General features: G+C 48.1%; 14 protein-coding genes across 14 annotated transcripts; 11 read left to right on the plus strand and 3 right to left on the minus strand.

The window, feature by feature from the left end:
• Nucleotides 1-878: 878 nt before the first annotated feature.
• On the plus strand, nucleotides 879-3080 carry N7479_003883 (Zn(II)2Cys6 transcription factor domain-containing protein; the record flags this gene model as incomplete). Its single annotated transcript, XM_057251580.1, has 6 exons — nucleotides 879-980; nucleotides 1113-1284; nucleotides 1366-1533; nucleotides 1585-2087; nucleotides 2137-2271; nucleotides 2325-3080. The coding sequence occupies 6 exons, from the start codon at nucleotides 879-881 to the stop codon at nucleotides 3078-3080; spliced, it is 1836 nt and encodes a 611-aa protein (XP_057110905.1).
• Nucleotides 3081-3681: 601 nt separating this feature from the next.
• On the plus strand, nucleotides 3682-4356 carry N7479_003884 (esterase/lipase family protein; the record flags this gene model as incomplete). The annotated part of the gene is made up of 1 exon (XM_057251581.1): nucleotides 3682-4356. The coding sequence occupies one exon, from the start codon at nucleotides 3682-3684 to the stop codon at nucleotides 4354-4356; it is 675 nt and encodes a 224-aa protein (XP_057110906.1).
• A 1160-nt stretch (nucleotides 4357-5516) lies between these two features.
• Nucleotides 5517-6725, plus strand: N7479_003885 (uncharacterized protein; the record flags this gene model as incomplete). The annotated part of the gene is made up of 1 exon (XM_057251582.1): nucleotides 5517-6725. The coding sequence occupies one exon, from the start codon at nucleotides 5517-5519 to the stop codon at nucleotides 6723-6725; it is 1209 nt and encodes a 402-aa protein (XP_057110907.1).
• Nucleotides 6726-7038: 313 nt separating this feature from the next.
• Nucleotides 7039-7638, minus strand: N7479_003886 (uncharacterized protein; the record flags this gene model as incomplete). Its single annotated transcript, XM_057251583.1, has 1 exon — nucleotides 7039-7638. One exon carries the CDS (start codon nucleotides 7636-7638, stop codon nucleotides 7039-7041), a length of 600 nt encoding a protein of 199 aa, XP_057110908.1.
• A 751-nt stretch (nucleotides 7639-8389) lies between these two features.
• On the plus strand, nucleotides 8390-10604 carry N7479_003887 (alpha/beta hydrolase; the record flags this gene model as incomplete). Its single annotated transcript, XM_057251584.1, has 5 exons — nucleotides 8390-8759; nucleotides 8805-10046; nucleotides 10094-10169; nucleotides 10228-10288; nucleotides 10344-10604. The coding sequence occupies 5 exons, from the start codon at nucleotides 8390-8392 to the stop codon at nucleotides 10602-10604; spliced, it is 2010 nt and encodes a 669-aa protein (XP_057110909.1).
• Nucleotides 10605-11014: 410 nt separating this feature from the next.
• On the plus strand, nucleotides 11015-12006 carry N7479_003888 (class II aldolase/adducin family protein; the record flags this gene model as incomplete). The annotated part of the gene is made up of 3 exons (XM_057251585.1): nucleotides 11015-11225; nucleotides 11279-11586; nucleotides 11650-12006. The coding sequence occupies 3 exons, from the start codon at nucleotides 11015-11017 to the stop codon at nucleotides 12004-12006; spliced, it is 876 nt and encodes a 291-aa protein (XP_057110910.1).
• Nucleotides 12007-12591: 585 nt separating this feature from the next.
• N7479_003889 (uncharacterized protein) lies at nucleotides 12592-13437 on the plus strand (the record flags this gene model as incomplete). Its single annotated transcript, XM_057251586.1, has 4 exons — nucleotides 12592-12792; nucleotides 12842-13050; nucleotides 13101-13172; nucleotides 13227-13437. 4 exons carry the CDS (start codon nucleotides 12592-12594, stop codon nucleotides 13435-13437), a joined length of 693 nt encoding a protein of 230 aa, XP_057110911.1.
• A 184-nt stretch (nucleotides 13438-13621) lies between these two features.
• Nucleotides 13622-15064, minus strand: N7479_003890 (uncharacterized protein; the record flags this gene model as incomplete). The annotated part of the gene is made up of 1 exon (XM_057251587.1): nucleotides 13622-15064. One exon carries the CDS (start codon nucleotides 15062-15064, stop codon nucleotides 13622-13624), a length of 1443 nt encoding a protein of 480 aa, XP_057110912.1.
• A 2575-nt stretch (nucleotides 15065-17639) lies between these two features.
• Nucleotides 17640-18509, plus strand: N7479_003891 (fungal specific transcription factor domain-containing protein; the record flags this gene model as incomplete). Its single annotated transcript, XM_057251588.1, has 1 exon — nucleotides 17640-18509. One exon carries the CDS (start codon nucleotides 17640-17642, stop codon nucleotides 18507-18509), a length of 870 nt encoding a protein of 289 aa, XP_057110913.1.
• Nucleotides 18510-18894: 385 nt separating this feature from the next.
• Nucleotides 18895-19896, plus strand: N7479_003892 (uncharacterized protein; the record flags this gene model as incomplete). Its single annotated transcript, XM_057251589.1, has 1 exon — nucleotides 18895-19896. The coding sequence occupies one exon, from the start codon at nucleotides 18895-18897 to the stop codon at nucleotides 19894-19896; it is 1002 nt and encodes a 333-aa protein (XP_057110914.1).
• A 553-nt stretch (nucleotides 19897-20449) lies between these two features.
• Nucleotides 20450-20896, plus strand: N7479_003893 (nuclear transport factor 2 family protein; the record flags this gene model as incomplete). The annotated part of the gene is made up of 1 exon (XM_057251590.1): nucleotides 20450-20896. The coding sequence occupies one exon, from the start codon at nucleotides 20450-20452 to the stop codon at nucleotides 20894-20896; it is 447 nt and encodes a 148-aa protein (XP_057110915.1).
• A 467-nt stretch (nucleotides 20897-21363) lies between these two features.
• N7479_003894 (alpha/beta hydrolase family protein) lies at nucleotides 21364-22557 on the minus strand (the record flags this gene model as incomplete). The annotated part of the gene is made up of 1 exon (XM_057251591.1): nucleotides 21364-22557. The coding sequence occupies one exon, from the start codon at nucleotides 22555-22557 to the stop codon at nucleotides 21364-21366; it is 1194 nt and encodes a 397-aa protein (XP_057110916.1).
• A 487-nt stretch (nucleotides 22558-23044) lies between these two features.
• N7479_003895 (uncharacterized protein) lies at nucleotides 23045-23281 on the plus strand (the record flags this gene model as incomplete). The annotated part of the gene is made up of 1 exon (XM_057251592.1): nucleotides 23045-23281. The coding sequence occupies one exon, from the start codon at nucleotides 23045-23047 to the stop codon at nucleotides 23279-23281; it is 237 nt and encodes a 78-aa protein (XP_057110917.1).
• A 281-nt stretch (nucleotides 23282-23562) lies between these two features.
• Nucleotides 23563-25665, plus strand: N7479_003896 (Copper amine oxidase N2-terminal; the record flags this gene model as incomplete). Its single annotated transcript, XM_057251593.1, has 3 exons — nucleotides 23563-24448; nucleotides 24496-25404; nucleotides 25457-25665. 3 exons carry the CDS (start codon nucleotides 23563-23565, stop codon nucleotides 25663-25665), a joined length of 2004 nt encoding a protein of 667 aa, XP_057110918.1.
• Between the last annotated feature and the right edge of the window lie 195 nt (nucleotides 25666-25860).

A 25860-nucleotide genomic window follows, 5' to 3' on the forward strand; every position in this document is an offset into this window, starting at 1 on the left:
CCTAGTGTGTATGGCAGCTTTAATTCCTGATTTTCTTGTTTTTTTTTTTTTTTTTTTCAACGTGGTAGCTTCGTACTAATGTATACGCCATTTGGGTGGGGATGAAGGAGGAACTAGAGATTGAATCATGATAGACTAGATAAAGACAAATTGAAAGCAGCAAAAATTCATCTGTTTCGGGGTGTCTTTTTTGACGTCTTTCGGGATATTTGCTAACCATACCAGGAATACCCACTCGATATCTAGCCTCTATATAGGTTCAAGAGATGGGGATATGGTATGTCTTTCGGTATGGTTATAGACATACCAAATAATGAGATACATATGTCAAGATGTCAATGAAACAGGACGGAAAGTACCTAGAAGGTCGGAATGTGTCAGAATATCCAAGATGGAGGGGCTGTTTCACGTGACAACCATCGAATCCAAGATGATTAAGCTTGTGATTCCTACCACTTTGCATCTACAGCATATATGAAGTAGAGAAATTACAATAATATAGTTCGTGTAATTTATAACTTTGAACCTGCACATTCATTTTGACTAGCCTCCTCTCTAATTCTTCAATCCAATGACCGGCTGTGTCCAGAGCAATATCAAAATATCCAATCAAATCCACCCAATTCAGGTCCCCTCGCAATGGCGGAGTCACTCCACCTACTCACCTCCATTACACCTATCACAACCTCCCGGGGCGTCGACTACTGTCGACCCTAGCGTGCCAATGCCACTTGAGAGCAAGATGGCCCACCCCCCAAGCAAGCAGATCTCGGACTCCCACGTCGGAAATCTGACTCGCCTAAATCCTGTCGTATCGTTGGCTCGGGAAGAGGAACCATTTCCATTAACCCCCTCTCAGCTTCCCTCGCCGCGCCCCCATGGTCGGTGATACGCGACAATTTGCCCCCGACTCACGAGTCAGGAAGGCTCCAAACCGTCAGTCGCGGTCCTGTAAAGTCTGCCGGCTCCGGAAAGTCAAGGTCCGTTATCCCCCCTCCCCGCGTCCTCGTGCTCAGATCGCGCTCGGGTTCGGGAGCCTCCCGTACCCATCTGATGTGTTCCACTGGTCGTAAACACAGCACCCGCAAGGCTAACGTGGATCCCGTTGTCAGTGTGACCGAGTCAAGCCCTGCCACGCGTGCTGTGCTCATGGCTACCCGTCTAAATGCGTCTATGAGCATGTCCCCGACGAAGAAGCCCGCCCCATCAGCCAAGCAGAGGAAATCCGGAACCTACGGGCGGAGATCCGCGACCTGAGAGGAACAGTAGACGATAAACAGAATGGTAGGCCTTGCAGGCCCCGCCCACTCTTTTCTGCAGTGGCAACCAAATATGGGGTTGGAACAATTGCTGATGTCTGTGCAGGATCTAGGGCTGATGATCTCCAGCGCCTGGGCCAGCTCGAGAACTTATTCGAGTCTATTCGCTCAGCACCTAGCTCTATAGTCGATAATCTCGTTCGGGATATTCGGACCGCACATGTCGGCTTTAAGAAGAATTTGGTTCCTGTAGGACCATGGGAAGGCAGGGAAGGTATGTCGTACATCGATTGGTCAAAAAGGCTACCCATGCTGACAGCCCCAGCGTATGAATCCTACGATTATCCTTCGCGCCCTTCGTTGACTCTGCCTGTTCGGAATCGCCTATTAATAAATTCCCCGGGTGAAGACTTTAATAATTTCCAAGTTGAGGATGATGATGACAGCGACTTCGAGCGCATGTCGATGAGTAGTGGCTCCGACTCGTCTGGCACGATCTCGATTATGAGTATGCAAAGTCCCGCGGCCGATGTATTTGTCGAAAGATTTGTAGATGCATTTAGCCCAGAAGTGGACATGAAATCCGGGACAGCGGGTGCACTACGAGCTGCTGCCGGGATTCGAATGTTCTCACCACTCATCACAGACGCCTTCGAGGCTGTTTCGGTGGCATTTTTTGGTCGTTCTGTGCAGAACAAGCATATTGAGGCATCCGGGTTCCGACTTTACCCCCGCGTGTTACGTTCATTGCAGGATGCGTTGGTGGACCCCGAAAAATGCAAAGCAGAGTCCACACTGGTGACTGTGATTCTCTTGCTGGCTTTCGAGGTTGGTTTTAAAATCGGTATTTCTTCCCAGCCAATGCTAACTGTAGCAGAGCGTTGAACGCACTACTCAGAGCGGTGTCTCGGCTCACGTCCGAGGAGCAATGCGCTTGATCGAACATCGTGGACCAGAAAATCACATATATGGTGTTGAACATCTCTTGTTTGCAGAACTCCGTCCATATTGGGTAAGATCACAGCAAGCCTTCCGTAATGGCGTCTTCTCAATCTAACGGCTTAGATTGGCGGCGCTCTGGCAGCTCGACAACCCTCATTCCTGGCCCGTGAAGAGTGGAAGACCATTCCATGGTCGGCAGGCACGACCCAAAAAGATATTTTACATCATCTGCTTGACCTGGCCACCGAGATTCCTGGTTTACTAGCGAAATCCGATGCCTTCAAAGAAGCACAAATCACATCTTTCATGGGCGCACAAGAGATGGCTGTCAAACAGTCTACACTTTGGAACGGAATACGCGAGCTTACAGCCCGTTTCTATCAATGGTACGTAGACTATGTTGTCGCATACCCTGACGGGCCACCGCAGGAAGCCGAACAACACGGCGACCAGGGGTTCCCCATTTTTCAACGCAGGGACCTCCGCACCGGGGCTACTTTCACCCCAACAAGGTTCACATATCCAACCCTGCTACTCGCACAGACCATGTGTCTCTACTACGCCGTGCGATTAATTCTGTCCTCGATCGACTCTCGGCCGGAGGATCGTGTCACGCCAATGGAACAGTACGACTTGGCCTGCGGGATCTGCCGCTCGTTGGAATTTTATATCCTCACTGCACCAGGCAACATGATCAATCGTCTTGCATTCCCCACTCGGGTAGCGTGGGAAGCATTCCCAGATGGAGGCCCAGAGCGCCGTTTCATGGTTGAAGTGCTGCGATTAGTTGAGAAGCGGCATTCCCTTGGGCTCTGGGGCAGTGCCATGCCTGAGTTATCTACAAAAGGAGACTCCCCACTGAATACAGGTAGCTCGTAGTGTGGAAGAAAGTACGGAGTTGTATAAGCCACGATTTAATTATTTTATCACAATAAGTGTTGCGCTCGGGCGCAGCTGTCATTTACAATGAATCCCTATGCCAAAATTGACATGTACACAATGGGCATTGATGAACATTTTCTAATAATGGTATAGTTGTTCAGCTCCCAATAGTATACGGGCTATGTTCCGCAGCTTCCGGCTATGTTATGTGTTGCCTGCATAATAAAATGACCCAATTGAAATGAAAACAAAGTACAACAAAGTACAACATAATGCTACCTGATGTACGGAGTACGGAGTACCTAAGTACTAGAGGGGACACTATGCATGCGAGCTGAAATGATGAATCGAACATTCATCTATTTAATTTTGATTGGATAGAAACAATAGATCCGCCCCTGACACTATAACGCATTCGAAATGGCCCCGACGGGGATCGGCAATATACTAACCACTCACACAGCGATCTAATTGATCAACAATCGATAGTTTGGTCGAGAGGGAAAAATAGGAGATTTGCGTTCCTGCAGATTCCCTCATAAAAAGCATGGGGGGGGCCCATTCTACAATTAACATACCAGTCATACATCGGACAATCATGCCTTCATTCACCAAGTTGGCGCTCTCTGCCCTCGCGATTACCACAGCCCTCGCAACAGGAACCAACGATTTCTCCTGCCAAAGCTCTCACAATCCAGTCGTCCTCCTGCACGGACTTGGCGCCACATTTTATGAAGATCTGAACTTCATGCAGTACTGGCTGCAAACCCAAGGCTTCTGCACGTACGCGATCACATATGGCGCACATGATGGCTTCCCATTGCTTGGCGGCCTGAAGGCAATCAACGAGAGTGCCCCCGAAATCGCCGCGTACATTAAAGAAGTTGTGCAAAAGACCGGAAAGAGCAAAGTTGACCTAGTGGGTCACTCTGAGGGTGCGTTCCAAGCTCTCTACGTGCCTAAGTTCGAGGGCGTCGCCCACCTCGTCGACAAGATCGCATCTATCGCACCACCTACCCATGCCACTACATTTGCCAACATCTACGACCTCGCATACTTGTTTGGCAACGCGTCGCGCGAACTCGTGGGCGAAGTGCTCGATACTCTCGGCTGCCCTGCTTGTGACGATCTCGGCCCTGATGGCGCAGCCGTTTTGCGCTTGAACGACGGTACCCCCATCGCGCAGCCCGGTAACAGTATCACTATCATCGCGTCCAAGTATGATGAGCTGGTTACCCCCCTTCCACATCTTTCATCAATGAGGACGGCGTGACGAATCGCTGGATCCAAGATACCTGCCCCTTGGATCCCGTTGGTCACATTGGCGAAGCTTATGATTTGAATGTCTGGCACTTGGTCAAGAATGTGCTGGCCGAGACGCCGAATAAGAAGTTCCTGTGTCTGCTTGGATCACCAGGTAAATAAAGAGCTCAAGGTTGTGTGAAGCGATTAATTCAACTGTATATAATAACTAATCGTTGAAGTGATACATAATGTGTTATCTTATCATTGTTCGGGTTTTCTTTTGATTCTCATGGCTTCTATATCTAATCCATCGTTTTTAGTCGTAGGCAGTCATATGTGGATCTTTTAAAGTCGAGGGTGCATTTTCGCAGCAATCATTGCATTTAATACTCCGTGCTGATTTTATGGAATATATGTTATAGTGCACGTCCTCATAGAAAAGAAATTAGGAACATTCCGCCAATAGCTTTTTCGAGAATATTATTCCAGATGAATAGAGATCCATATACTCCGTACTCTGGTCAAACTCAATATATACGAAGTAAAAGAAACGCCAGGATCCAGGATATACGTTGTAATCCTTCGAGTCAGTCGCATACCTTCTGGGGCACCTTTGATGCCTCGGTTTTCCCAAATTTGAGAGACAAAGAGTGACAGATCCTATTTTGTTAGTCTAGTTTGGTGTGATCGAACTATAATGCTTACGCTCGTTCTCTTTGTTCACTGCAACTAATCCTCAATGTTTTGATATAAATACTCGAGGTTTCCCCTCAATGAACCTAAATCTTCTCTTCGGTTTAGCTGCACCTTTAGTTTGCTTAGACGAAGGATAGAATATTTCTTAATCAGTTGGCCCTTCAATTTCGGATTACTATTGGCAAACGGATAGATCACATATACTGTGTTTGCTTGTATGAGATTGGGAAACACTTGCTCGGGTCTGGCATTTAATGAGACGCTAAGAGTAAATAACCGTTGGCAACCACTCTCATCTCATCACCTTTCAAGAAGTCTCAACACCTCACACTACTGCTATTCATCACTCTGGCATACCTAGGTAGTTTATCTACTTCGAAACGGTTGCTGCCTTAGGCACCGCGACATGTGATTCCAATTCTTCACGGACTCGGAATTTTCTTTCTCCGTACACTATCTTATCTACAACGCGCAAGGATTAAAAAAATCACCATGTCAGAGCCAGACAACAAAACTGGCTCTGGATCCAACATTCATCGAATTGAAGAGCGATGGGAGAATCTGAATGAGATGTTCCCAAACACCGATCCTGAGCCTGCAGAGACTGTCGGCTCTGCCGATGACCTGGAGGCGGAAATTCGTCAAGCTCAAGCTCAATTATCGAGACTGAAGAAGCAGCGCGAGCTCATTGACATCAAACAAAAGGTTGCAGAGGAAGAGAGGGAATTGGAATTGGCTCGCACTCGCCTTCTGGCCGTGACCTCCCTGGAAGTTCCCCCGGCCACCCCGGCTTCCACCCCATCTAGAGGCGAGGCGAAGCAGAACAGCAAGGCTGGTAATGGTGGAGACCAGAAGAACATTCATCCTGCCCGATCTGAGCAAATTACCATTCCAGCTCCTCCAACTCAAGCGCCAGATCGTCGTCCTTCCGACGCTAAGCCATCCGAACCGAAGTCCTCTGCTAAAGCCGCAAGCAGCCTCGTGTCCCATTTGAACCTCGAGCAATTGCGAGCCCTCGCAGCAGCTACCAGGTCCCCCGCCGCACCCACAGTCATCAAGACTGAATCCCGTTCCAGTCTGCAGCCTTCCGCCCGATCTTTTCATCCCGAATCTTCCGTCCAAGCCCCACCGGTGCCCAATGTACCGGTATACAACGGACGTGCTCTGGGGGAGTTCAAGAACTTTTCTATGGGTCTAGAACGACACTTTGATAAATATCCAGAGTGGTACAAGGTCGAGGAGCGCAAGGTCACGCGGGCGCTTAAGCACGTTGCCCTTAATATCGAGGATGAGTGGAAGCGACACATACGTCATCTACCCGCTGAAAAGATCACCTACGGCAGTTTCTGTACATTCCTTATTCACCAGCTTCAAAACGGAGTCTACCCTGATGTCGCCAGATCCCGTTATATGGATAGCTATCAGCGACCGGCCCAATCCGTGACTGATTTCTCCAACTGGATGCAGCAGTGGGTGCCACACTTCCCAAATAACGACTCGGAGCGCGACCGAATGCGCCATCTCTTTGAACATCTGATGAACAGGGTTCGCAGTGAGGCTGACAAGACCCATCTGGACTTTGATAACTATTACGACTTTGTTGAATATCTCCAGCGGGTCGAGGATTCCATCGGCAGCCGCGCTGAGTCGCTTGGCCGCCGGGTTATCAACCCTCGAAAACGACCTCGCAGCCACGACTAAGCGGTTCGACCTAGTTCGATAGGCTTCGCTTCGAGACCCAGCTCCGACGAAGGAAGCTGACATCGTCTTTACTTACGTCTGCACATGGGGATAGATCGGAGGGGGCTCGGTGGGGTTTCTTGCTATTGAATGGGGGATTTTCTCTTCTATCTTCTTGAATTTTCAGTGTAAATACCGGGGCGTTGCGAAATCTTTTAAAGCAAGGTATTCGTAATGATTTTCTTCAATTTTTTATTTTTTTTTCATTATGTGAACTATTTCTCCGATGTGAACTATGATCACTGCGATCATTCCCAGCTCCACCCTAGATCATCTAAAGCATACTAGAAATACCCATAGCGGGTTTCCTTGCCAGAGCTTCCTCAATCTGCTTCCTACTTGCATTGATACTATGCTCCCCCCACCCATTTTCTTCCGTCCAACCACGACTGCTCTGCCCTGAATTTGGCTGGTCGCCCCAAAGAGAGGTGTATTCCTCCTCGGTGAAATACAAAGCCTGGCGCTCGTGGAAACACGCCAAGATGGTCGCACTCGCCTCGCCGCTACAACAGGCGCAGTAATCGGGATTCTCGTTAGGCGGGGGATATACCACGGTCCCATCATCGAGCCCCTTCCTCAACATCGTGTAGCTGGTGTTGTAGACTTCAAGGATCGGGTCATCCATGGAAGTGTGGACGAGGCGCACTTTCAGGGGCGCGTGGTCATCGTAGCACTGGGATCCAAGCTTCAGCCAGAGGGTGCCGATGTCGTTTAGATTGCCGATTCCTTCGTAGTCGGGGTGTTGGACGAAATAGCCATATTCTTGAGGGGCAACGCTTGTGAGGCCTGGTATGAGATCGGCGATTGCTTCAATAGCCTCGGCTAGAGGGAGGGTTTGGAGGACGTCGATGTGGTCTTGGAGTTTGGAAGCCATGGTGTAGAGTTTCAAAGAAGTCTGGGAAGAGGGGACCTCTTCTTCCTTTTGTATCGTTCATGTTGATGAGGGTTTCTTTTTCTGTTATTTCTTGGAGCCACGTACTCTATACTCTTGCCAAATCAAGCGCGTTTGCTGTATTTGGGAGCAGGGGATTGAAGCTGAGTGGCTTTTCAATTGTAGTCGCGTGGTGTTTTCCCACGGACTTCTCTTCTCCGCATATCTGCCTTGCGATACTTTGTACGGAGTATAGCAATCTTTGTTGGGGAATCTCATATACGTATTCCCTGTGGCCGGCTAGTTTCCAATATTCGTCCCAATTCGCTTTGTGATTTGATTGGAGCACCAATACGATTTTGCACAGCCCGAAAGATGTTGGGATCTACTCCGTACTTGGACCCTAGAGATATGTAGGTGCATTGACCCATACGCATTCTCTTATTGCTCAGCACTTATCTTTCCCAGGATTTCATCGGAACGAATCGCATGGATCGTATTTCAGATCGATAGATCAACTTCCAATAGAATGCAAGTCATATATGGATATGATCGGAAGGGAACCCCCCCCCACTTGGCGGGACCGGCGGGATTCCAAAAGCCCATTGACTGATCTGATTTCCGCCTTGTCTGTTTATATTCTTGGCCTCTGGGCTTATAGCCTTCTGAGTTTCGGAACTTTTTTCGAAAACTGCCCTTGCTCTATGGGCTTTGGGCTTTAGAATTTATTTGTTTTGGATGTTTTGGTCGCGTTATGGATGTGAAATCCGCGCATTTACCGCCTAGCCAGGTACAGGCACGCCAGGTACCTCATCGATATGCTCGTTGGGGATTGTCTCTAGCCGCTGCAGTGCTGATTCTTTTCGTCTGGCCTGTCCCCCCATCTTCCTGGAAGGTGGTCAAGCCTTTGGACATTTCAGTCATCTGGGACGAAATCATTCCTTCGCAGTCGCTGGAGTATCAAAATTGCGGCGATGAGTTCCAATGCGCGAGGCTGGAAGTACCAATGGATTACCAACGGATAGACGGACAAGGTCGCACATTCGCCCTGGCTGTTGTCCGACTACCAGCCAAGGTCCCTGTCACAGATCCACGATATGGAGGCGCGGTTCTGATCAACCCAGGTGAGTGGTTTTGGACCTGATTTATGATCTAAGCTCATAGTGCAGGCGGGCCTGGTGGACCGGGAACAACGCAAGCTTTCGTGGCGGGTCGCAATCTTCAGCTGATCATTGATGCGGAAGCCGACCCAGACCAGACTGGAGAAGAGAGTGGCAATAGATATTTCGATATTATCGGATTTGATCCTCGTGGAGTAGGATCCACAAGTCCTCCAGTGATGTGTTTCCCTGATCCCGTATCCCAAAGGAACTGGGAATTACAAATCTCGGCAGAAGGCATGCTGGGGAGTGGACTGGATTCCTTGCAGAGAAACTGGCAACGCACTGAAGCACTCAACTCGGGCTGTTCTGTATTTGATATGTCAAGTCTAGGAGCAGACGAACCAATGATGTCCTATGTAAATACACCACTCGTTGCGCAGGACATGCTGGCCATCATCGAACGCCATGGAGAATGGCGGGAGAAGGAAGGCCAAAGGGCCCGGGCAACCCACAACAAGTGCCGTGGACAGGACGAAGTAAGCAAAATCTTGAATCGTACTCAATGGCATCGCGGAGAAGAGCCACTTCTTTATTGGGGCCGCTCATATGGTACCCTGCTGGGCGCCACGTTTGCATCGCTCTTCCCAGAGCGAGTCGCCCGAGCTGTGCTCGATGGCGTAGTCGATATGGTGAGATACTACCAAGGAACAGGACCGAACGTTGTTGTTGATGCAGATGCCATATTTGATCGATTTGGCCAGTACTGTAATGAGGCTGGACCTGAGGGATGTCCCTTTTATATAGAGGGTGGTCCAGACGCCATAAAGGTAGCATACTGGAAACTTGAGCAGCAGATTCTTAACACTTCGATCCCTGTCATGGCTTCTGCGGAACGGGGGCCAGAAGTTGTAACCTGGACGGACATCAAAGAGATTCAACGCTTTGCCATATACCAGCCCCTCCTTGCATTCCCCGTTCTGGCAGACAGAATGACCGAGTTGGGAAACGGGAATGCCATTCCTATGGCTGACTTCAAGCACGGGAGCCAATTCGGCGCGTGTCCGTCCAACAAATGCAGTCTTGCGGGGCCTTGGTCGCCAGAATGTGCTACAACGCAAGATAATTTCCTCTACGCCATGGCTGCTATTATGTGCTCAGATGCAGAATATCTGACAACTCTAAATATTGAGCAATTCCGGACAGAATGGTCTAGCCTTCTAGCTGACAGTGCATCTTTGGGTGATTATTGGGCTCAATTACAACTGAGCTGTGTTGGGTGGAAAGCCAAGGCTAAATACCCTTTCGCAGGTATGTCCTATTCTGACCTCTATGCGTTCGCAACTGACCTATTTTAGGACCGTGGGGTACTACTACCGCTCATCCCATGCTTTTCGTATCAAATACTCTAGATCCAGTGACTCCTCTCCACGGGTGTGTATTATTCACCGACCGCTAGTGCCCAGGTGGTTGTCCAAGCTAACCGCCCCAGTGCCAAACACATGTCCCAGATTTTCCCAGGATCTGGGTTGCTCCAGCAAGAATCAGAAGGAGTGAGTCACTCGCGATGATTCCTCCGGTGATTCACCTCTCACATATTTCTTCTAGCACACAACTCTCACAGCTCCATCAATCTGCGTGGCGAAGGCCATTCGCCATTACTTCCAAACTGGCACACTACCAGTGGTAGGAACTCTGTGCCAAGCCGATTTGAAGCCATTGGTTGGATCTCCGCATAATCGCACGACGATCAGCCAAAGCTTCAGCCTAGCCGACCGTAAATTGTTCGAGGCATTGATGGCAGAGGTCCAGCGAGCGCCTCTGTTTCCACCATCGAGGTTCCCAACATCTAAATTTCATGACGACTAAAGGAATATGAAAAGGGCCTATTCAGCCTTGGAGCTAACTATCATGATTTGACGCATTAATGATTCAAAGTGCTATGTTCAAGTTCAGCGGTTTGATTTTGGTGCGTTTTCGATGTCGTATTAGTATAATTTCTTTAATCCTACTCAGCATGTACTGTTGACTCTACCTCAAATTACTCCTTGAATATCACTATATTACCCCAGAGTACAACATAGGGATTAATGCGAGGATATTCCCTTGCGGAGAAGTTGTACAACCTCGGCTCATCAGCCAATCCCAACATTGATAATCAGTGACCCCGCTTCGAGGGGTCTCTCTCCACATTACGAGTTATATTGGATGACTTTGGAAGCAGATTATCTATAATCCTTGTGTGTCCCAAAAATCCTACAGCCATGCAACGAGCAACCATGGCTGCTTCAACCTCTACCGAGACCCTCGCGAACACTGTCAGCATGCAAACACCACAGTCATCCCAAGCAGTGGGTGCTGAAAAGGCCAAGGTCAAGATGCAGATGCCCAGCATGCCTGTGTTCGAGGATAAGATGAAGGAGCGAGAGTATTTGAAGGGCCGCCTAGCAGCAGCATTCAGAATTTTTGGTGATAAAGGATACGATGAGGGTATGGATTATCCTGTAGTGAAGCATCAGGTTAACAACTAAAATTACCATTAGGTGTCGCTGGGCACATCACCGTGCGCGATCCAGTGGATCCGTCAACATTCTGGGTGAATCCGTTCGGCACGGCATTCAAGCTGATGAAAGCATCGGACTTGATCCAGGTCGACCACGATGGAAATGTTATTGCAGGTGGAGAGAATCGGATGCTGAATGCCGCAGCATTTATGATCCATTCTGCTATTCATGCAGCACGGCCCGAGGTCAACTGCGCTGCGCACAGTCATAGCCTCCACGGACGGGCGTTTTGCTCGCTGGGCCGACCGCTCGATATCATCTCGCAGGATGCCTGTGCTTTCTACAATGTAGGTTCTCGTAGTTTCTTTCCAATCCTCCTATGTGCAAAGTCCCAGTTCTAACAGGACCAGGACTTGGCTCTCTATTCATCATTCAAAGGCGTCGTATTAGCGGAAGAAGAAGGCCAGAACATTGCCAAAGCTCTGGGCAACAAAAAGGCAGCCCTTCTGCAAAATCACGGCCTTTTGACAGTCGGCAACACAATCGAAGAAACAGTGTTTTGGTTTGTGAGCCTGGAAAAATGCTGCTACGCCCAACTCCTAGCGGACGCGGCAGCCACCGGACGAGGTGGCCAAACAGTGAAAATTGAAGAGGCAGATGCTGCATTCACTTACAAAACAGTGGGAACCCCGAAGGCTGGCTGGTTCAGTGCGAAGCCCCTGTTTGATGTGATTCACGCCGAAACCAAGGGTGAATACTTGGAATGAGATATCCACCCGGTCTAAAGTCAATATATCGCTCTTTCGGGATAAGTTAGCTTGCAGAAATTAATAGTTTCCTCGTAAATTACCACATTAAACAACCAAACGGGATTTTATTCACCAGGGCCTTCTTATTTCGTATTGCATCAATGTTGTAGTCTATCTCGAATACTGGGCAGTGTCGCTAGTAAGTACCACCACAAATAAATCCTGTTAGGCAAAGAGAAAGTCCATGTGCGGGGCTTTGGAATTGACTAGACCTGCTTGACAAAATTTAATGCATCAATAAGGAGTTCTCATGCACCACACTTCATCATTTTCACCAATCGGCCTAGTGTTGGGCTTGTTTTGAGGAGAAACATTCACTCCTGAAGAGCTTCGGGAGGCGCTCCGCTTTTAGCCAATTCCACCACTCTCCACTTGCAGAGATGTGCCTGTGTCTTGCAGATGGAAACTATAAAATGGGAAATTTTTCATCCCGATATGAATTTAAAACCGATCAAGTCCCCTATATTTGAGATCTCCTAAGCACAGAAACGCTTAGCGACCCAGACAAGTATACTTGCAGTCTTCCAGCTCATAATTATCACAATGCGCTTCATCTTACCTTTCCTCGCCGCTGCCAGCCTTGCCAGCGCCGGTCTGCTAGAGACTGTTGCCAAGAGAGATGACTACTGGGGTGGCAGCGTCTCGCTTGGTCCCTCCAAGTCGACCATCATCAACGCTGTTACAACGCTGATCCCCGGAGCTGCACCACCAACTCAGAACGGCGTGCTATTCCTCTGGCCTGGTGTGAGTTCTTAATTCTTTTAATCGGCTTGCTAGTCACTAAAAATCATAGATGTCCAACGGAACCGGCGACCTAGTCCAAACCACTCTTGAAAGCTGGCCTAGCAACTCGTGGTGTGGAGCAGCCACTGGCCAGTGGTGTGTGCGTGCCAGCGTCTTCGGCAGCTTTGGTCAGCTCGACGGCACTGGATCACCCGTGAGTGGAACCGACCAGGTGCGGATTGAGTACAATCTCGAGTCCGATGGACAGACCTGGAAGCAGTAAGTATAAATCCAAGATGGCCTAGATACATCACAACTAATATTTGTAGGACTGTCACAAATGGTCAGACTGGCGCGCTGCTTTCAACTTACTCTCATGCCTCTGGACCTTACATGCGAGGGTAAGTGAATCTTAAGAATGGCACTTTATCGAGCACTATGCTGACTTGGGTTAGATATGGCACCGGAACTGAGTGTAACGACAACTGCTCGGGAACTATCGCTGCGCAGAAATACTTGAACACGGTTATTACTCTCGCCTCGGCTGATACTACCTTCGGCTCGACGATTGCCAGCGCGGGTGGTGCTACTTATACCGGACTTTCGTCCAGTCAGAGTGGAAAGGTGTGGACCATTACGCAGATTGACATTCCGTCGATGCATTGAATGAAGTTTGGGAGCTTGAAAGTGTGTGTTGCGAGGGGATACGAGCTGTCGATGTGGTTTTGTCCTACAAGATTCATATATGAAGGATAGCCTAGGACAAACTGTCAATTTTTCGACAAATTAAGCGCTTTTATAATCACTATCCCACCCCAACATGCATGTGTATATATACAAAAACTCACTCTTATCCCTGATAATCAAGCAAGACGTTCAGTCGCACAGGACCAGGGGCGGCCTCACCACCAATGCCATTCAAGTGCTTTTTCGAGTACACATAAGAATTAACCACCTGCTTGGCGCCCGGCGTGATGATAGAACATTTCTTCCCGTCAGCCTGACAAATAGACATGCCCTGCACAGGCTGATCCGCAATCTGCGCCTGAATAGCCGAAACATCCCATCCCGACCAGCCGTTATTCTCCCCATCACCAAATGTGAATTCGCCCCAGGTACAGGAGTATCCACCCCACCGGTCGGTGGGTAAGTGATCGCCAGGCGCAGCACCCCAGGCTCCCTCAGAGTCCTCGTCAAAAGCAACATAGCGAGTTTCACCAGGTGCAAGAGTGAATGTCAGAGCAGAGTGGCCGTACCATCCGGTCATCATGCCGTCAGGCCCGAACTTGTTCCACACAACAAGCGTCCAAGGCTCATACTTTGAGCCCGTGAACTGTACCACGTATTTGTAGGTATGGGCCTCGATCGGGCTGACAGTGATGATATTGCTTCCCCAAGGCATGCCGATATTGCCCATGTAGTGGATCTGCGTCCCTTTCCCTCTTGATGGAGTACGTCCCCCAAATCCCTTTCTCGAAAATTGCCCCCCTGGTGGTGTAGCAGTCCAGTCCAATGATGTGGGCTTGTCTGAGCTTGGGCCTGGGAGGATCTGGTTGACTAGAGGGAGAGGGAGATCAGGGAGGAACTCGCCCGGCAGATGGAGTATGGCGTTGATTGGGTTGTCGTTGCTTTTGTGAAGTGGAGCATGTGGGTGTTCTGCTGGGACGGCTTTTTCTTCTTTTAAAGTCCCCTTCGGCAGAGTGTTTGCAAGAGCGACAGCTTTTTCTGTTTTGGGGTGAATCCCAGGGAATGTGTTTGCCAGTGGCACAGCTGTAGCCCCTGGGTACACGGTAACCCTTACGGTGTTTGTTGCAGTTTTGGTGATCGTTTGTGTCTTTACTATGGTAATAGTCCCTTCCAGGTCTGTTGGCCTGAAAGCCCAAGTCTCGGCCTGAGTGAATTGAGGTCGAACTGGCCTCGTGTTTGTCGGCACAGGGAAAACAGCATCAAGCTGCGGTTCACGTTGATCCCAGTGATCCTGATATGGCTCGGCATGACCATGCCTACACGGTGTAGGCTGAGGCCTATGTTTGACAAGCGTTAGCGTGCTGTGAATAATATTGGTTGGCGCGCAGTTTCCAAAAACAGTTGTTGTGGTCGTGAGCGTAATGGACTCCACCACAAAATCATCTGGGGTGTTATTCACATTATCCCATGCTGGATTTCGCGGCTCCAGTTCTTCGGTAGGCTGCATCAAGTGGCGATGGCGATAGCCATGCGCATCATGGTGGATGCCAGCAAAAGTATATCTAACGAAGCCCACAAGAAGGACCAGCATAGATACACGCCGCATTGCAGACTAAAAGAAAGTTGTAATCAGTAATAGCTGCGTAGTGAAGCCGGTGGTTTATAATTGACGTGGTGGATCAAGGCGTCAATGATGTTATATTCCAAAAAGCATCTCGGTGGCGCAGCAGTTGTCGTCGTACGGCCGCGCGATCTGGGGACGCGACTTAGCTTTATACAGCCCTTCGAGAAATGGGAAATGGTCTGGACTTTTATCTGGAATGCCATCGCGCACTTGACCTTCGAAGGGCTCGAAGGGGACAGTAGCAGCCCTGAATTCCGGGGGTTGCTTGGCTGACCCTTGGAGGCCTGTGAATCACACCGAACTTTTGAGAAATCTAATAAACATTAATGCAATATGCATGATAAATTAAACATATCTTAGACATCCTGAGAAAGATACCGAGTTTACTAGTTTCTCTTGGTAAATTGATGTTCAATGTGTTTACGTTGAGCTTCAAGCTATAATAGATGTGGTCTATGTAGCCCCTCGCGTCGCATTCCGACCCTAAATCACATTCGTCCCTCTTTTCTTCCCCGCGAGGAACGAGCTTTTAGAGCAGTATTCCATTAGAATATGAATTGATTCCTTCAAGTGACATGGTCAATATTGGAACTGTAGATATATGAGTGAATGGCTTGAGCGAACAATATATGTTCAATGAGTGTGTGTAAAGGAAATGTTAGAAAGGAGTATATATCGACAGAGTATTATGGGCTGCTCCCTCCAACATGATCCAAAAAACAAAAGATTCAGTGAAAGTATGCAGATTAAAAAGCCATCGGACACTTATTTCTGCCTGCTTTCTTTATTTTCTTGCAACATAAGACTTACAATGCCGGCCACCTCCTGTCTCCCTTCAGGAGAGACCATCATGTACAAGAACCCGACACCTGGGTTTGCGGGGGTCCCACGTTAACTACCTGAGTACAAATAATAGTAGTGACACTGCGGCCAATGCCATTGAAAATGCAAGTAATGCTCTCAGAGCTGGTTTGAATGTGCGAAATGCTCAAAGGGTTCACTATGTGAATTAGTATCTTCGTTTGGTCATTGCAAAATATATAGACACACATACCAATTTGAACCCATTCACTGTTGGAAGGGAAAATTTAAGTAAACTGAGATCCAGCAGCTCCAATGAAAGTGATAATGTAACCGGCACCACTCCGTACATTTCAGATAATTCTTGTAGGATTAATAGGTTAGGAGTACTAACCAGTAATGCTAACTGACAGCGCAATACAAGCCTCCCTAGGCTATAAACAGGAACCTTAGTTTTTGTTGTGGCCTAGTGGTAAAATACTCTGTATTTGCTCTGACACTAACTCGGTTCCTAGGAAAGATGCCTAACAGTTATCGGATAATATTATAGAACAATTGAAAGACTAAAAGCATTGATTGGCTAGGACATAGTAAAAATGAAGGATTTGCGATTGGGAATCGAACAATTCATGGGATGTTAGATGTGTATTCTCAATCTGTACACCGTACTCCGTACTTTTTCTGCTAGTTAGTTACCTGCTGGGCATGTTTCAATGATTACATAATAAAACCGGGAAATAAAGAAAAGCGACAGAAATCAAGGTGTACAAGGTATGGTATGGTCAATCTAATAAAATATGTATTTGTCATCCTTAACACTGCCATAGTTAACAACAAACTAAGACAGCATTCAATCTCTATTACATAAATCGTGTCATCTTGCCACGATAAAGGTGTTTAAGTCTTTGTGGATGATGACTGGCAGCTCGTCCTCCGCATGTGATATACCTTGCCTTGTAAATATACAACATAGGTCGAGTGTGATGCACAGAACACAATAGACTGCGTGGACCTGCATAAATGGGGTTGCAGAAGGCTATAGTTGTGGCTTGACCTGTAGAGCCACAACGCTACGGAGTACAGTTTCCATACCTGGCTTTGCAAAAATCACCCTTGAACATTATCCATAATAAAAAGCCTTCAGCTTTTTTGATATGACACCCAGGGAAATCTACTTGGCTGTATTTATTCTAAAATCTGTTTCTCCGCACCTCAAGCCGACCCCGGAAGCTCGGGGCCCGAGCACCTCGCTCCCGGATTTCATATCCTGTGAACATCATGTTGACTGAATCACAACAGTTTGATGCATGAATAAAATTGTTACATTTCAACATGAGTAGTGTCCAAAGAGGATCTACTTTATCTACCCCATCCAGTTTGAATTATACATGCAACGAATGTGCGCGTTCCTTCCAACGACGCGAGCATCTGGACCGCCATCGCACATCTCACTCAAAACAGAAGCCATTCCACTGTCAAATATGTAATAAATCCTTCACAAGAAGGTGAGAAATTTCAGCCCAATTCTACCTGCATGTTACTCAGCTACTACCTTCTCAGGGACACTTTACAACGACACACGATTGTCCATGGACAAATTCCAAACGGAGTGAAGAAGTTGCCAAGGGCTGTGCAAGCATGCACAAGCTGCATGCAATCCAAACAACGTTGTAGCGGGGGATCACCTTGTGAGCGCTGTTCTCGTCGGGGCTGGCGGTGCTTGTTTCCAGAAGATCCGAAGAAATCAGGAACCCAGATGACAGCTTCCACAGGTGATGCTTCGGCAGTTCAGCTAGACCACCTTGATGATCACGATATAGCGGGAGCACAGCTTCCTTCTGACATAAACGCCTTCGCAGAGTCTACTTTGAGTCCGGCGGTCCCGTTAATCGGTGCTGAGGGTAGAGGCTCAATTGAGCAACACGCAGCTTCGGTTAATCCCTGGGAATCGTCGCCGACAATACGGGATAACTCAAGTTTTAGCTTTGATCCAATGCTTCTTTGGCCTCTGGCAGAGTATGAACCAGATTATACTGGCATGGCTGCCTTTCCGATGCAACCATCGGCTGTCAATTTGTCCATTGACGGACAGCAAGAACCAAATCCAGAATTACTCGACGCTCCAGACATTCTTTCGGAGGGGACTCAGTTTCAGAGCTCGCACAAAAATTTCCGTCAAAATTATTCAGAGCCGAAGAACAAACCCCCACCAGAGATTTCAGACGCTGACCTTGACATACTCGCATCCGAGGACTTTTGCCAAGTTCCCTCCATATCTTTGTCGATTTACGAACAATTATGCGAGATGTGTCACCAGGGATCACGATACTCCAGCCCTCGACTGCGTCCGCTTCTTCCAAGTTTGGACGTACTTAATGTATTCCTTCAATTGTATTTCGAAAAGTTCCACAAATCCTTCCCCGTTCTCCACCAACCTACGTTTGAACCAAAAAGGGGCTCCTTGCTATTATGTATCGCCGTCGCTGCGATTGGCGGGCAATACTCACGTCATTCTGCGAGAACGACGCATATCACTGGCTTGATTCGAATTCTGCGACATACATTACTGTCCAAGGTACGCCTTGTTGTCAAGTCTATCCTCAAGTTCGACTCGCAACTAACCTAACATCTGCAGCTTGGTCGGGGCGATTCACTTCTGGGTGATCTTTGCTTAGCTCAAACAATATTGCTTTTCACATTTTCATTGATATTCGGCGGCAACCGAGAGGATATCATGCATGCTCAGTATCAACGCAACGTTTTGACCACAATTTGTCGCCCACTGCTGGTTCCAGGGATTCTTTTCGAGAAAAATGCGGACACCAGGCCTAGTTCAATGATAACTGATTGGCCACAATGGACCAAGGTCGAGTCTTGGAGACGAGTTTTCTACTTTTATTGGGGTGAGTGTGCCTGATGCCCTGAAAGCTGGTAGTGGAGGATGCTAAATGCAACACGGTAACGCAGTTTCTGAGTGTATACAACACATTCTTTTTGATATTCCGCCATTAATGTGTGTAAGCGATTTGACTATCGACCTCCCCTGCGATGAAGATCTATGGGCATGTGGAGGTGAGAAAGAGTGGAAGCAGAAACTTGATTCAAAACCCAGTAAGAAATTCAGCATTCCCACTCGGTTGGTTGATATTAATCTATCTATGCCAGGCCCGACTCAGCCAGTAAAGGTTGCTGAACTGCTTCGCAACAAAAGTATCAAAAAAGATGATCTGAAATCCCTAGGGCCCTCTGCTCTCCTTGTGGCAACCTGCGCCGCATACGTGGAAGAAAGAGTGTTGATGAAACAATTCGGTGGTGATTCATCCCATCCACTCTTCGAAGGCTCAACAGGAAGTATCTTCGACCGCTTAAACAAGCACACTGACGATCTTTTGGGCCTTTTCCCACGAGTCTACATTCATTCCACCTCACCTATTGTCGATAATACTACAAAATTTGCTCATCTACTCCAAATTATCCGTTTTGTTCCTTACCGAATGTTATATTCATCCTGTGGTTGGTCAATGCGCAAACCTGAAGCAGATACCTTCGCACAACAGATCTCCCAGAAACTGGAGGAAGAGCCCCAAAAGGCTCGCCACACTCTGATCCATGCAGCTCAACTCCTTCATACTATTCAAACCCAGCAGTTGCCCGAATGCTTTGACTCTTTCTTTGTCCTCATGGCGTCACTTTATATTTGGTTCTATGACCGGTTCATAGTGGCCGGGAAAAGAGGCGAGGTAGCTGGTCCGATGCACCTCCATATTTTGCGAATTGATCGAGATATTGGACACGACAATTTAGCGAATTGGGTGAATGGAGAAGATGAAGACGAGAAGCTCATTCACATATCTGGGATAGGTGTTCTTAATGGCTCGGATAGTACCTCGCGCGTTCTGAAAGAGGCTATCCACGTACTAAGCCATGAGGGGCCCTGGTCTGTGCAGTCAAATACCATCGCTCGGTCATTGCAAGGGATGCTTGCGGGAGGGTTACCTTCGTTTGATGACTAATGTATTTTCTTCCAAGGTTGACTCTTTCTTTGGGGGCAATGTTGGATGTAATTTCATCTTCATAAAACTCAATCGCAGAATATTAGCACCCAAGAAAAGAATTGACTGCCAATTTTTCAACGCCGGCAAATTTCATTGTCTATATAGAATAACCGAATCTCAATAGATATTCCTCGAGAAAATTTACGAATAAATACCTATTAGGAGAGAGGGGCCGACGGGGCCGACGGGGAAAAGTGGACAGTAAACGGACATACCGGTCTTTTTCCCCCCGACAATATGTGACATAGTTTCCACCAGAATTTGGATAGGAAGGGAATGATGGGTTCAGTTCTTCAACCGAGGAAATTCTCATAGAGCTGGCGGTGTTAGGACGGATTTAAGGACTTGGGGCATATATAAAAAGCTGTCCGTTACTACCCACTAGGTAGCATTCTACCACAACATCCAATATATATTATTATTCGAATCAAATCAAAGGCATGCATACACTCACATAAATTCGGAAACTATCAATGTTAGCTGAACTAACATATTGTAGCAACTCACCAACATGGCAGCTGTTGACTATGAATTGATTCGCAATGCGATCGCTCAGTACTCTCTTGCAATCGATCGAAAGGAATATCAAAACCTCGCGAAAGGTTTCTCAACAGATGTTGTGATGAAATTCCCCGAACCAATTGGTGTGCTAAAAGACCTTGCAACTGCCATTTCTGCCATTGAACGCGCACTTGAAAACTTGACGACCCACCATGCTTTAACGACCCAGACCGTTGAGTTGATAGACGAGAAGACCGCTTTGGCAACAACGTACTGCATGGCTATGCATTTTGACACTGAGAGTCAGGGAAAGCGCAGTGTGACTGGATGGGGATCATATGATGACAAGTTAGTGAAGGGGATCTACGATGGAAAGGAGGACTGGCGCATTGTGGAAAGGACGGTGCATTTCCATGTTCCACATACCGGAGATGCGTCGTTGCTAGGATTGAATTAGTTAGAACGAAATTACTTTGCATACCAATATACACCTCATTACTTCATGGAACACATATGTATCTCCCAGTTCTACTTGGCTTCAAATCGTATTTTAGTATTTCCAAACGCTATTAGATGGTTCCACGCAGTGCAGGAAAAGGGATAATCACGGCCCTAGGAGGCGATTAGTCAACCAATCGTTGTGGAGGTAAAACAGGCCACAGGAAGATAATTGAAACACCTTGAGTTTCAGATCTAGCAACGTTCAAATTGAAATTCAAGTTTGGATTTCAGATAGACGTAATCTGATGGAGCCTCTCAACCTCTATTCCATGATTATTCCTAGATTCTAGCAATAAGTCTAAGGAACTAGAATTGATATTCTGGTATTCATATTTGAGTTTCAGCAAGATGAAAGCACAATCTGACCCCGTATGGATCCATGGTCAAATTAAATAACATATTTGAACAGCCCTGGAGAAAACCCTAAGCTTTGATAATCTCCTTCTCAAACCAATCGAATAAGACATGATTGCAATGTCTCGCAGCGCCAACATGACAATGTTCTCCAGCAGCGTCCTCACTAGTGAAAACATGGTAGTGTGCCCTGTCCCCGAGAGCGTCCCTCATTGCCTCAGGCTGTCCCTTGAAAAAGTGATCATCTTCGGCACAAGCAACAAAGACTGGGCATTCGATTTTATCCGCTATTCCAACCAAGGAGAACATCTTCGCTTTGTCAAGATATTCAGCTGGGGTTTTAACATTGAAAGCCCAGAGACCATGAGATAATGCCCAACGAGCAGTAGTCGGAATGCTGGGATTGTTAAACAAAACAGCGGCAGAATCGAAGTCTTTGATATGAGCAAAAGACGCAAGACCATGGTCCGGGTCAAAGACAGGCGTATCGACAAAATTGTAAAGGCCGTCAATACTGAAGACTGCAGCGATGCGCCTTTCAAATGCCACAGCGCGTGCCGCCAATAAACCGGACATAGAGATGCCCATCAGACCAAGCTTAGTCATATCAACAGTGGGGAGAGTCTCGAGGAAGTCCACAACGGGAGTAAGAACATGCTCCCACTCGTGGGTAAACCCGACGCCCTGGTAGCGACGCGTGCAGATCTGCCCTGGTCCATCATAGCAGATCACGTTCCAGCCACGCTCGAGAATGGCAGCACCGTGCAGGTGGTACATTTCTTCCATGGACCCATCATAACCGCTACCGAGGATGAGAGTCGGCCGCTTCTCATTGTCATTACTTGCGGGGAAGAAAATAATGGAAATATTGCACCCGGGTCCAGGGAGCTCCTTGCGATAGCCTGGGAAGGGAAGTCGGGCCATCGCCTCGTCAAAACAGGCAGCCTGTTTATCCCACAATGACATGATGCGTGAATCATCCCAGTTGCCGTGGATGTAGAAATCAGCAGCACGGTAGTAGGTGGACGCTCGGAACATGGCATCGCGGATAGAGATATCATTTGTCATGCTTTTTCTCTGTTCAAGGATACGGTCTGCTCTTTTATTGAAGACAGCAGAAAAGGATTCGAAATCACCAGGTATTATTTCAGCGCTCATGGCAAGGACCTCGCCGACGTCAGCACCCCCATGGCTGGAGTGAGCGAGAAGCCGGAGGAGTTCGAAGTGAAAGGATTCGTCTGAGCTGAGTCGAGCCATGATCATAGAATAAAATCACCACTTGTTTTGGAAATGATACTGCGTGACACTGGGGTTGATGATACGTTTGTATTTATACAGCATGCTATATCACCCGAGGTACGAAGGAGGCCAATGTGACTGGGGCAATCAAGGTCGGCTTCTACTCAACACCGAGTCCGAAAACGCTATTGCATACCACAGAAAGAGTGGACACTGAAGAATCCAGATATCCCTAATTCAGAGCTAACCTTGGAATACGTCGTGGGTTTTGGTATGTCCTGCGGGGCCGACGGGGCCGAACAAAACCTGATGTGAATTTGTTGTCACTGTGGACCACTTCGGCCTTAATTAATGACCGAAGACGCGAGACGATGAAGAAAAAAAAACAGTTCATGCAATCTAGAGGATATCATAAGATAGTTATGTAGTCAAGAGTATTGAAGAACGAGAGTCTAGTCTCTTATACCCGAGTCGCGCAGGTCGTCGGTGGTTAACTACTACCGAAGTTGCTATGTCTGACGGTGTCCTCAAGGAAAGTCGTGAGATCGCCCTCCTGGTTGGCAAGATGGTAGACTGCACAAACTTGGTCTATATGCAGAAGGGTAAATTCAAGGATATATTACCGCAGGCGCTGGCCCTCCCCCGCCAACAGTGCTTTGACGGAAGGCCACAAGGCCACAAGGCCACAAGGCCACAAGGCCACAAGGCCACAAGGCTACAAGGCTACAAGGCTACCAACTCGCAGTAGGCTTCTTCACCTTAACAAAAAAAAAGTTGGAGACACCGCTGATCATCTTCCAAGGATATTTTTCCACTCAACTCCACACATCCAATCACAGTCGTGAACTCTGGCTTATCAACAATGCGCTAAACTCTTTAAAGGCAAAGATGCGCTGCGCGACCAAATGACCAATCAGATCGAACAATGCGAAAGATTTACCCAAAATGGAAACAACACCCGTAGGGTTTTGAGGAATATAAATGCATTGCTATGCCCGGCTTTGCAGAAATCATTGAGCATTATCCAAAATGACAAGCCTTCATCCATTTGACCCCATCACACCTGTGGAGATCCAATTGGCGGTCTCCGTTCTGGAATCCGCTTTCCCCGGTGTCAAGTTGCGCTACAAACGCATCGATCTCCAGGAACCCGCCAAGCATGAGGTTGTCCCGTTCCTCGAGGCTGAACGCCGAGGGGAAGTGCGGCCGCGTAAACCGACACGTTTGTTAATGGCGCTCTTCCACCGGCTGGACAATGGGTCCTTCTTCAAGGCTCTGATCAACGCAGACACCAAGTCCATTGTGTCAGCAAAAGAACTGCCCAAGGATGTCCAGGGTCCACTGGACGTCGATGAAATGATGGAGATTGAGGAATTATGCCTCAGCCATCCAGCTGTCAAGGCCGAAATTGAAAAGTTGAAGCTTCCGGCTGGCCACACAGTCTGCTTGGATCCGTGGATCTACGGCACCGATGATGCCAAGGAGACTCGGCGTTTGTTCCAGTGCTACATGTACATCGTGGCCACCGACCACCCCCAGAATAACCAGTATTCGCTGCCTTGCAAATTTTCCCCGGTGTTTGATGGCATCACTCGCAAATTGGTCCGTATGGATTATCTGCCTGGCGGGGCTGATGCTCAAACCACCGACACACAGCCCTGGAAGCAGGTGACTACCGTGCAATATGCGCATGATTTACTCAATGAGCCTCTGCGCACCGATCTGAAGCCCTATATTGTCCAGCAACCAGAGGGAGCGTCATTTAATGTCATTGGGAATGCTGTGTCATGGCAGAAGTGGCGTTTCAGAGTGGGCTTCAACAACCGTGAAGGTCTGGTGTTACACAATGTGACCTACGATGGTCGCAACACCTTTTACCGTCTGTCATTCTCTGAGATGACAGTCCCCTACGGCGGTATGTTCTACTACTCTGCCTTTGGCAACACATCTAATTTATTCCAGATCCCCGAGCTCCCTACCACCGCAAGCAAGCCTTTGATGTCGGTGACGTTGGCTTCGGTATCACAGCTAACCAACTGAGCCTCGGCTGCGATTGTCTCGGGCACATCAAGTATTTCGATGGTTATCGCACCGATGCACAAGGAGCACCGGTTCAACTAAAGAATGTCATCTGCATGCACGAGCAGGATAATGGCCTACAACATAAGCACACCAATTACCGCAGTGGTGCGGCAACTGTCGTCCGTAACCGCCAGCTCGTGGTGCAGATGATCTGCACTGTCGCAAACTACGAATACATCTTCGCTTTCATCCTCGACCAAGCAGCCAATATTGAGCTCGAGGTGCGCGCAACCGGTATCCTCTCCACGGTGCCCTTCGACAACGAGAACGGCCAAACTGTGCCATGGGGCACGAATGTCGGGCCAGGCGTTATGGCCCCATTCCACCAGCACATGTTCTCCCTCCGCATCGATCCTGCTATCGACGGCTACAAAAATACAATTTACTACGAAGACAGTGTGCCTATGCCCGAGGATGATAACAACCCATGGCTTGTTGGTTACACCACAGAACAAAACATTATCAAGTCCAGCGGCAGCGCCTTAACCAGCGTCGACCGCCACCGCGTCTTCAAGATCCGGAACGACTCTATCGTCAACCCTATCACCCACCACCCTATTGCATACAAGCTGCAAACCAACCCAAGCCAGATGCTCCTCGCACACCCGAACTCATTTGGCTCGAAGCGCGCCCGTTTTGCGACCCGTCCTATCTGGGTCACTAAATACCAAGACAACGAGCTATTCGCCGCCGGCGAGTTCACAAATCAGAGCAAGAAATCGGATGGCGTAGAAGTTTGGGCTGGAAGAAACGATGCGGTTGAAAACGAAGACGTTGTTCTCTGGCACAGTATGTTATCTCATCTCAACTCTCTTCCAAAATAGTGGCTAACTATTCCCAGCATTCGGCCTCACACACAACCCCCGCATTGAGGATTTCCCTGTTATGCCCATGGAGCGTGTCAGCGTGATGCTGAAGCCGGATGGCTTCTTCACTAAGAACCCTGCACTAGACGTGCCAGCTTCGAGTCAGTCTTTCAACCAGTCAACTTTGCACCCCGAGCCGGCTTGCTGCGCGGGTCCTCAGGAGCGAGGTCAGGTGAAGTTGTAGATATTAATTATATATGATGAGATGCCGAGGGCGACCTCGGTAAATGAATGAACTGGCATAGCAGCAAATATATCGAATTTATCCCAAATATTCCAATATTGACTCTGTCTACTATGTCTACTCTGTCTGTGTTTTGTACACCCTCGTTTATCAGATACCCGACGGATGAAACTCTAGCCCACTACGGCCCTGGAT

This window comes from Penicillium vulpinum, assembly GCF_028829585.1.
Source record: "Penicillium vulpinum strain IBT 29486 chromosome Unknown utg000002l_segment0_segment0, whole genome shotgun sequence".
NCBI classification, from domain to species: domain Eukaryota; kingdom Fungi; phylum Ascomycota; class Eurotiomycetes; order Eurotiales; family Aspergillaceae; genus Penicillium; species Penicillium vulpinum.